The 11279-nt window shown below is 39.3% G+C and overlaps 1 protein-coding gene across 2 annotated transcripts in view; it reads right to left on the bottom strand.

The window, feature by feature from the left end:
- Positions 1-1422: 1422 nt before the first annotated feature.
- HSPA12A (heat shock protein family A (Hsp70) member 12A) overlaps positions 1423-11279 on the bottom strand; it is a 63349-nt gene continuing 53492 nt past the window's right edge. For both annotated transcript variants that reach the window (XM_030030724.2, XM_030030725.2), the window contains exons 10-12: positions 10335-10593; positions 8083-8186; positions 1423-6619 (exon numbers count right to left, since the gene is read on the bottom strand). In XM_030030724.2, the coding sequence (XP_029886584.1) occupies positions 5985-6619; positions 8083-8186; positions 10335-10593 (998 nt within the window). In that variant the 3' untranslated portion in view covers positions 1423-5984. The remainder of the gene's footprint in view (positions 6620-8082; positions 8187-10334; positions 10594-11279) is intronic.

Raw genomic sequence — 11279 nt, 5'->3', positions numbered from 1 at the left:
GTAAGGGCACTCTGAATCCATTGTTTTTAAGACAGATGCCTGGGTGGTGTTTAATGTAGCTGCTTAGGAAACCGAAAGGAGAGAACCTCTTTGGGAAAATTGGACACTGCTGTCATAGAGGTTGTTTTATAAATTGTTTTATTCCACGGCTACTAACATGAAAACACCATCCGCAAATTTCAGTAAGTATTTATGTGCTCTTGGTAGAGCCAATAATTTATACAAACTCCTTCCTATCAAGATGGGGCTGTAACTTTAAATATAAATGCACTCGTATAAGAAAACCTTAAGATTTAGAAAAGTCCAGTGAAAGGACCAAATTCTGAATGCACATACATGAAACTCCCCTGGAAACCAGAGCAATGTGCTAGAACACTGAAAGCAAAATTTGGTTCTTAATGTGTCCCTGAAGACTGTAATTATATTTCCCATTGTACTAGTAACATTAATTGAATGTTTAGCTGAAATCAAGTTCATTACAAGTTAAATACAGTACCTAGCCTATTAGGATGGTGTTTATAATTATAGTCATAAAGCACTTGTAAAACATCTTCATTGCAGCAAATAGGTGGAAGTTGGGGTGTAGTGGCTGCTATGCATCTCAGTTCATTCTCTTCATCTTTGCATCTGAGCAGTATTGTACACTAAGGTCACACACACCACTGAATCGTCTCCATAGCTAGTGCCAATGCTGCCAAATTCGAGAGGGACGTGGCCTGCAATGGGGAGCAGAAAAATACAATATTGCACAAACCGTTATGCAAGTTTTTTTTCAGTGCAGCTGGACCTTACTAACCATTCCTACATCTAGAAACCCACAATAAAGACGTACACTCTCATGCAAATATACCTGGTTATTGGCCAGCTTATTGGCCTGATAATACAGTTTTATCAATAAACCAGCCTTTGACAAGGCCTAAGAGACCACAGTCCTCTTTGATATATCAATTTTTATATTTGATTTCCTGGCGCTCTCAGAGCATCGTTACAGAAAATACCTGATCTGCTTTTAGTATTGTCCAAAGTCTTTCTGTCTTAACTCCAACAGACACCCTACTCAGAGCTACACCAGCTTTGGTGGAAGTCAAGTAATCACCAGCAGTGGACTTCTACCTTGGGCACATACGGACCCCCCGAGAAAGTACACAAGTGAACTAAAAATGCAGCAGCCTCTTGTCGAAGAGTTGTGTGTGCTGCACAGGGGCCTGCAAGCCCTTGGCAAAGACTCTAGGTGTCCACACATCTCAGCGGTTGAAGAAATCGCATAAGCAGTACATACGGGTGGTGTCACTTTTGCTCAGTTACACATATGAAGGAACATCCAAATGCAAGTATAACCACTTGGCGTTTCTCACTTTCATAATAAATTAGGTTTCTTTTTATAGCCATTTTCATAAAAATAGTAACACCCCAAAAGAAAAATTAGTTTTACAGTATTTTATTTGACATGATTGAAGACACAAGAACACTCAAGATACAATCCAGACAAGTTGTGAACAGCTCCAAACATCAGTGAAATCTGAATTTATCTTGCACAGAGGTGAACAAGACCACAATGGTTGGTTTTATAATATAGTTTAAGACTATTTCAAGCAGGTGAGTACTGTGACGTTATGCCCAACAACTTTTATACTATTCATCCGCTTAAGCCACTTCATATCATAAATATGCAGCTTATCTTGGCGATTAAATCTCTGCAATATATAATTAGCCTTCTCATAATAATGCATTAAAACTCCTGTATATAAATATTGGTATATTCATACCAATGTAAGCTGTCCTAACCATCACTGCACATTTATCATAATCTAGCACAATTAATCATTCCATCACAATTAGCTGCTAATTTTCAGCCTAAAGTTAAGTAACTTGGACCCAAACTTGCAAGCTGCTGCCTAGAGCGAAACTTCTGCCAAGACTTTCTGCTTTCCCTAAGGATAGCAGGCCTTGCCTTTTCAACATCAAGTTGCACAATGTCATCTGAAACCCCTACCAAAAAAGTGCTCTGCAGGGAACCTCCTGCAAAAGTATCAGAACTACTATTCTAAAAATTACTTATTTCCTAATAAATTTCATATTAGTTTTACAGCCTAACATCCTTTATCAAAATGGGCATCCACATGCCACTTACAATGTAAAGTTGTTTAACTGGGTTATAGACTACAGACCACAGCATAATATTCTACCTACAATTCTAATTCCTTAGAGAGACAAGCTAATTTTCCATTCTTAGATTTAAAGAGGGCAACAAGGACAGCTGGGAGTTTGTTCAGTACTCAGTGCTCTGCAAAGATAAGCTTGATAGTGCTCTCATCAGACTGAATGAGGAAGTGCAAAAATATGCCAACCACATTTTACAGTTACAGTAGAGTAATTTCAGCAAGAAACCCCTGCTTGGATCCAGATGGGATCTTACAAAAGGTGAATAAGAAAGGGCAGAGAATCACTACTGTGCAGGGAACTATGCTTCAGAAGAGCTGCAGAAACTACCCTTAGCATTCCCTGCAGACAGGCTGAAAACACCACAAAAATCATGGGCCACCTGATCTTGAAGTTCACCTTCTCTTCAGAGGGGAGAGGGGGAGGTTGCAACCATTTATTAGACCAAATTCTGTGTTAACTTAAGGCCACCAGAAACAAATCTGTGCAGAACTGGACCAATTCAGTTTAACATAGGATGCAAAGACACTGAAGCCTATTCTTTAAGGATTTTGTCTTGTGGTAGTGGTAGTCAGAGACTGGCTCTTGCCTGCAGCTACAATAAAACAGTGTTGCCTGGCTTTGGAAGGTAGTTTCGTGTTTGTTTTTTTTTAAACTAGAAAAGATCCTTAACAAAACCTCAAAAGCTAGTGAGGAACCTGTATATCCAGATCATACAATCTAATTTTTAACTTGGTTTTACAGGAGAATTCATCCATTATTATGATGAACTGCTGGAGACGGAATGGTCACCATCTGAAACAAAGAAATGAAAATCCCAGCAACGTACTAGTGCATCTGTGTAATATGCTTAACTGGTATGACTTGCATTGCAGGAAGAATGTTGTATTCTCTGACACACCAACATTTCTTTCCTATTATTATAAGATCAGCCTTTTACATTTCATATCTTACCATCTTCAAAAGCCTATAATTACAGAAGCTGATTGAGAAACTATGTTATTTAAAATTAACACCTGAATGAAATCAACAGAGGCAAAGAGCATTTTTATACAAGAAAATAGCACTGTAGAAAGAAAGAGTCTGTACAATATTTAAATATTGTATATACATAAAATTATATTGTTCATAACTCATCTTAAAGTTTCTCTTGTTTGTAAACCATGGAAAGCAACACACAAAAAAATCCCAGTATTTAGCTTTTAAAGCATTTAGCAGGCAGCAGGAAACTGAATGCTAGCAAGCACACTTTGTAATTATAGAAAGTATCCAGCCGGATACTGTGACTAGCATTCTCCATAGTCCTTTTTTTTTTTCTTTTCTTTTTTTTTTTTTTTTTAAAGCTGAATGCAGAACAGATTTCACATTCAACTAGGGAATTCTGCAGGAGACACGGAAAACTCAATGGCAAAATGCAGTAGATCAGTTCTGCAGCTCTTTACTGTGGCAACACTCCAGGCTAAACACAGAAAGCTTCAGTGCAGGATTGGAACGTAAATTAGTGAAATAATTGATAAAGCTTTCTTTTCCCAACAGTGTCAGTAATGGCTTTAACTCATGCTCAACTTATTAGAAAGGAAGGTTTAGTTTAACAATTAACATTTCAAAGTTTCAAAAATGTAATGAATTCCAGCAGGTAATCAGGCAGCTCTGTATAAAAGGTCTGAAAGTGTCAGCATTTTAGGGTAATTCTACAGGTTAGTACCAGTCTGCCAATTTGGAGTGGGATTTAGATTTGAATCTGAAGTTGTCAGTTCATGGCAGATACAGACTGTAGGTTTCAGAAGTTATCCACCTGTAGCATTTTGCAAAATAGAAACTGTTCCAGTTGCAGAAGAAATTTCCAAGTGAATGTGCTTAAGAAAACATTTCCAGAAAGTTATTATTTGGAAAACAAGTTTCTACCATGACCATCATTGTATTTCACCTGCGTTAAGAGTTGTGTGCTTATAGCCATGTAAGGAATGTTTTATTTAATGCTATTTGTAGTTTCATTCTCTTGGCTTCTGCCTTCCACTTAACTGGCCATTCAACTCAACCCAGAAATATATTTTACTCAATTAAAATGCTTGCTACTCAAAATATATTACGTCACTTTTGATCTGGGTGTTTCTCTCTTTTAAGTTGTTTAAATCTTCCTGGACAGCCATCATCTAACTGTACTTCCAAATCTTAACACAGGGATTAACAAGAAAAGAAATATAAACACTTGGAGAAGTGCTTGATAAACCAGATGGGTCAGAGAGACCTCAACAGGCTGGAGAAATGTGCAGACAGGAACCTCATAAAGTTCAACAAAGCAAAGTGCAAAGTCCTGAACCTGTGGAGAAATAACCCCATGCACCAGTATATGCTGTGGGCCAACTGGCTGGGAAGCAGCTTGGCAGAAAAAGACCTCAGGGTCTTGGTAGACACAAAGTTGAGTGTGAGCCAGCAATGTGCCCTTGCAACAAAGAATGCCAATAGCCTCCTGCGCTGCATTAGGAAGAACATTGCCAGCAGGTCGAGGAAAAGTGATTATTCCCCTTTATTCAGCCCTGGTGAGACCACATCTGGAGTGCTAGGTCCAGTTCTGTGCTTCTACAAGAGAGACATGGACATACTGGACTGGGACCAGCAAAGGGTCATGAAGATGATTAAGGGATTGGGGTATCTGTCATGTGAGGAGAGGCTTAGAAAGCTGAGACTGTTTAGACATGAGAAGGCTCAGGAGATGCTAGGAATGTGTATAAATGACTGATAGAAGACAGTAATGGAGTCTCAGAGGTATCCAGTGAAGGAACAAGAGGCAATGAGCACAAACTGAAACTCAAGAAATTCCTTTTAAACATAAGAAAAACTTTTTTCAGTGAGGGTTGTCAAATACTGGAACAGGTTGCCCAGAGTTTAGGCATTTGGGGATATTCAAAACTGGACAAAGCATCCTGCTCTAGTTGACACTGCTTAAGGCTGAGAGATTGGACCAGATACTCAATGGATGTCCCCTCCAACCTCAACTACTCTATGATTCTATGATTTTAGATGGAGATTAATAAAAATGAGTTTAGAAGACCCAAAAGGGAAATAGCTTTGTTCTTAATAATTTTCCAAAGTATAATGAGGGTAATGCTAGCTATGTAATCCAACAGCTTGTTCTGAGGGCTTTGACAATAAAGGCCTTGTTTTCAAACTGCAGCAATCAATATTAGGCTCCTTATATGTATGTATTTCCTAAATTTAATTTTAAAGATTTCTGAGGATTTTCTTTTCAGTAGGATCTCAGAATTTAAGAAAACCAGTTCCCATTTCTTTAAGTCATTGATTTTCAGCACTTAAAATTTTGAAAGCACAGGGCAAAAATCAAACAAACAAAAGAATACTATAGACTACTAAATTGTTCCCATTGCCACAGGACGGTGCTGTTTAAACAGATAACCCACAGATACACCCCCTACAACAACCATGTTGGTTAGTGAGTTTTTCTTGGGAGAAAAAGGAAGAGGAAGAAGAATAAGGCAAAGAGATTACGATTTTATATCTTTTTAACTAATCTTCAGGATGCACCAATAATCAGTATTTACTTAATAAAGGTAGATCTTTAAGCATGCTTGAGTAACTCGGGAACTCTTACTACCTCTGGAACTTTTGCTCCCAAAACTTTTTAAGGGTCTTTCACAATCCAGCCTTTGGTCATCAAAGGGCACACATTATGACATACCCCACCTTACTAGCTGTTCTCATATAGCCTGCTGAAATTCAAGTTGATTACGTGATATATGAAAGTCAAAAAATGGAATAGTGGAAGATCAGTCTCACAAACAGGCTGTGGTGGGGAAAACAGGCTGTTAGTAGTTTAAGAAATCAATACCAACTTTGACACTTTTAGAGGTGGCAACATCAATGGCCATGGCTTTGATTTCAGTGTCCCCAAACTGCATAAGTGTTTTGATCTCCCGCCGGCTTGGCACTGAAGCATCAGTTCCCGTGAGATCCAAGCGAAGGGTGCCACACTTTTTCACTCCAGATTCAGTGATGAAGCTAACATTATCTTGTTCTGAGCTATAGATATTGATCACTATTACTAACTGAGAAGGTTTGGCAGGTGTGTAACTGCGTGTCACAGTTTCTCCGAGGGCTACAGATTGGTCAGCTGAGATAAATTTGTCAAAGACATCAGTGCACCAGCGTGTGCCATCTTTGATTAGAAGCTTCTCTGGTGGATGCTTCCCTTCCACAAACCGATTCAGCACACCCACACCGTAGGTGAGAGGTGAACGCCGCACTTTGATGACAGCAGGGTCTAGACCAAAGAGAACAGCTCCTTTGAGGATAGTGAGCCCCACATCCTGAGGAATGATGACCCGACATCTCGAACCAAAAGCGCTCTGGACAGCTTGTTGGAGCAAGGGGGATTCAGCGAAGCCACCGACCAGGAACAGAAACTTGACATTGGTCACTTCTGGCTTATCAAACACATCACCTAAACAGAAACAGAGCCCATTCAATTCGGAAAAATCCACTGTGATAAGGCAATGCAGGTGAAACTCCTAATGACTGAGTGCACTGAATGTCCCATGCACATGCACAAGATCTGAAACTCCCACATCTATGCCCACACTGCCACTCTCAGCATGCACTTGTTCCCCCTCTGTAGTCTCTTCTATACTGTTTCACTGTGAATGGAAACTTACCCCAAAGCATACAATATTCCTGAAGTGGCACTTAAACCAGAATTTTTATTTACCTTCTACTAGTAAAGGGAGACACGGTTTTCCTGCAAAGAAATCCTGCCAGTCACATTACGGGTGGTAGGGAAACAGACATCATCTTGCCACTTCAAGTATCAGTGAGATATTCCCAAACTTAACCAATTCACATACCCTTTACTGCATTCCAGATAAGTCATCCCATTTTAAATTCACTTCTTATTTCTCATCCCAACATTTTAATCACAATAAGTACCATCTGCAAAATAATACTTCCTTAAATTTTACAGATGTTCTTTCTTAGCTGAAGCCCACATCCCCTACTTTCAAGAAAACCATACAGTTCAATTGTAGGCTCACCCTTAGCTCAAATAACTGATGCAGCATGACTGAGTTATGTGTCACAACTATTGTAAGTCTAGGTCTCTCCCTCCCTGCTCAAGTACAAGCTGTTCTGTACTAGTTGTCTTACTAAGTTGTGACCTCTGAAATTTACCTAGTAATTCCTCACATATAGTGAGCAAAGCTGGATATTCCATTCCAAATGCGATTCAATTGGTGCTTTATAATGTGTAGAACAGCAATACTTTGCTCAGTATATATATTATACTCTATCTTCCACCAGGAAGACTTCAAATAATAAATTTACCAGTAAGCCTATGTCACTTTCCATTACTGGATAAATATATCTGGTGCTGCTTAAGCCATGCCTGGAAGTACTTTTACCATGATGCATCATTTATTATTTGTGTTTTAGAGATGTCAGTGATTTGGATGGTCATGAACAAATGTGACCTTCCACTGAAGAGAAATGAACTAGAGGTCCTAATAGCAGGAATAATCAGAAACTAGTTAGATCTCTGGCATTATTTAGTTGTTGCCTGAAACAGGAAAAAGAAAAGCAGGATCTGGGTTAGTCAGTGCATTTCAGCCTTCTGAATGCTTGCAGCCTTGGAAGTACAGAATAATTGAAGCTTAGGCAGTAACAGGACTGAATCACACTCAGTAATTAGTACTAGAACTAGGTAGCAATATGTGTTAAGGTGATGTCCCTTACTTCTATTATTTTCTTAACTACTTTGTAGAGAACTGCAAGTTTCAGAACTAAATTCCTTGCCCACATTTGGTGCGTACTAGGGGAATTGTTTGACTTTAATGCCAGTTACTGGTTTGAAACAGGTAAGCAAAGCTTCAGTTTCAGTTCAGCTGCAAAGTGGAATCACACGCAGATACGTACTAAGGTGCTGAATGATCTGGTCAATTGTAGGTTTGAAAAGAGCATTCATTGCATCTGGGCTCATCCTCAACATTCCCTGGGATGACCATTTCACAAAGTCCACACTGGAAAAGAACAGTTAGAAAGGACATTACAATATTACAGCTGAGCCGTAAGAAACAGCCCAGCACTCACAAGACACACTAAATAAATAAATAAATAAATGAGTTTACAGAATCTGCATGCATTCTGCTTGGAAGAAAGTGCCTCACCACCTCATCCTCGCCCCATATCAACTGCAGCAATGTAAAATTTCAAGGGAGAATTGTTATTTTTGCTTGTCTAATTGTTGTTTTCTTTGCCCGACTGCCTTCTGCAGCATTACCAATGCTCAGCTGCTTCCTGAAACAGCTGGCAGTCAATCCAGTGCTTGCTGATCTGAAACAGCACTGATTTATCCCCAGAAGGGCAACATTTAGATTATAGCAGTAGCAGGCCAAAGCCACTGGAAACACACAAGGAAAACAAGCAAGTATGGGAAGCCTCAGGAGGCAGAAGGGGGCACAGCATTTTTAATGAGGCATAACATTTGTTAAATGAATACAAGCATTATGTTATTCCATCACTGATACACATACATATAGCTCAGTAATCTCTCCATTCATGCACATTATATGTCACCTCTATGCTCTTTGTATCCCGTTACCCAATTAATTTAATTTTATTTGAACGAAACATTTAGCATTCCCTCTAAGATTCACCATTAAGACTATTAATAAGGAGATGGTCTTGTGAGGGGGAGTATTTCCAGAAATTTTTAATGATTTCAGAACCTCAGTCTCTTAGGAAGTGACTATGAACTGAATTCCAAGTCATTTAGGCTTAAAGTACATTTACCAATAACTTTAGGAAGAGATGCAGGAGTTTCAGCCTGCGTGCTTGCCCTGAATTTTTCAGCTTCTCACACCCAGTCAGCAAGAAGGCTGGAGGGCCACAAGAAGTTGGGAGGGGACACAGCCAGGGCAGCTGACCCGAACTGGCCAAAGGGATATTCCATACCACATGATGTCATGCCCAGTATACAAACTGGGGGGAGTTGGCCAGGGGTGGCAGATCGCTTCTTGGGAACTAACTGGGCATCAGTTGGTGAGCGGTGAGCAATTGCATTGTGCATCACTTGTTTTATATATTCCAATTCTTTTATTACTGTCATTTTATTATTATTATCATTATTATTTTTTTCCTTTCTGTCCTATTAAATTGTCTTTATCTCAGCCTATGAGTTTTACTTTTTTTCAATTCTCTCCTCCATCCCACTGGGTAGGGGGAGTGAGCAAGCAGCTGCGTGGTGCTTAGCTGCTAGCTGGGGTTAAACCACGACAATGCTACATTCAAGATTCACTGGATTAAAAAATGCAGAAAGAAGCCAAGGTACAGGTACTAAATAATCATGTTTTCTGCTCTCAGGTCCCAAGCATTCTTCCCTAGATTTGCAGGCTCTCTTGTTCATTCTCTTTTATGTCATTAATCTCCAGGTCTCCTGTAGTATATAATTTCAAAAGATGAAAATGCCCACTTCTACTTTCTCCTCACTTCCTTTTCTATAGCAGCCCATGATCTTATCATTTAGGGTGCCTTCTTGACACTGAAAATCATGAATTAAAATCTCTGGAGGGGATTATGTCTCCCCACCTACCGAGCAAATTATTGAACTGGTAAAATACTAGAAGAAAAGAAAGCCTGCCATCACTTCAAAAGAAGAATGCTTTCCCCTTGCAGAGCTATATGCAGTAGTATATGTTTTCACCAGTGATCTGGTATTCTTAATAAATTTCCTCAAGCCACGACCATATTTACACATCATTGCACTCAAGATCTTGGTTTTGTTCCAGGGCCCAGGCCTCTAAAAATTAAGGTTCTAGGTAACTAACTTTTAGACTTCAAATTCTGTATTTGATCTGATGCTCCTAATCAACACATAAGGGACTCAAAATATATGGTCAAATTCAGGAAAGTGATGCAGTGGTGGCCTAACAAAAGTCATAGAAAGCAATACTAGCAGAGTGCAAGTCTTGTACAGAAAAGCTTTTGCAAGAAATTGATCAGAACTTTCCATTTTGGAAACCGCACTTCAGGCAATCCCATTTTCTCATCCTTATACTACATTTTTACATTATTATCTTGCAGTCTACATGTAATTAGGATATTTTACTTATTTGTCTTTGCTACCAGTAGTTAATTCTGCATCCATTTGTGTTCAATTGTCTACTCACTTGCTTTTCCTCAAGGCATGTTCTACACTGTGACCTCGAAACTTCTTGTAATAGTCAATGAAGGAGAAAGGCAGAGTGATGTTTAGTGGATTGGTCCTGTCTGGAGCTGCTGCCCGTTTACGGGACTCAAATGCTATCATCAGATCAACCCAGGCAGCAGGACGCTTGATTTTAAATTGCTCAATAAAGTCTTCTCCAAATATTTTACATAGAAGCTTTTCAAATTCATAGTCCACACCTAGAGAACCATATGGCCCACCTGCATTACAAACAAAACACAGCTTTAATACTCTGAACTGCTTATTAGATTTCAAGTTGACCAAATACACATCAGATCGACACTACTAGGACTATCATGGGAGAAGGTCTACAGAAAGAGGTATCTTTCCTAAATGTAACAGTTGTTCTAATACAGAACATAATCTTACCTTTGCCTCACTTTTACTCCCATACCATTATAGCCACCGTAACACTACCACTATAAAACAGAAACATTTTTATTAGAAGCAGAGGAAACTGACTCCTTATCCACACATGAGAAGGTGTGGGTTAGACTCATATTTAGGGGTAGACGGATTTGATGTACACTGTCCCATTTGCTCTTACTAGGTTGTTTCCTGAGGTAGTCTTACAGCCACCAAGACTGAGAAGGCTCAGTGATGAACCATACAGATGAAGATTAACTTGGTATAGAGACACAGCAACAAATAATAGGCTGACTCGTGTGCTTAACAGCTTAGCCACAGGACAAAGTCAAAGGGGATCTGGAGTTCAGGGACGGAATAGCATTCAAGGATTGCACTTTATATCTTTGTTGGGGACCAATTATTGTACATTTTTTCCAGGGGATGGTAGACCATCCTTGTTACACTGCCTGTGAAATTACTGGAATATATAAGATTCCCCTTAAATCTAGGGAAACTTCTGTTCTGACAACAGCCACTT

This window comes from Aquila chrysaetos, chromosome 11 (genome assembly GCF_900496995.4).
Source record: "Aquila chrysaetos chrysaetos chromosome 11, bAquChr1.4, whole genome shotgun sequence".
Lineage (NCBI taxonomy): Eukaryota > Metazoa > Chordata > Aves > Accipitriformes > Accipitridae > Aquila > Aquila chrysaetos.
Note: the sequence above shows the minus strand (reverse complement) of the source record. Positions and strands in the feature narration are given on the sequence as shown.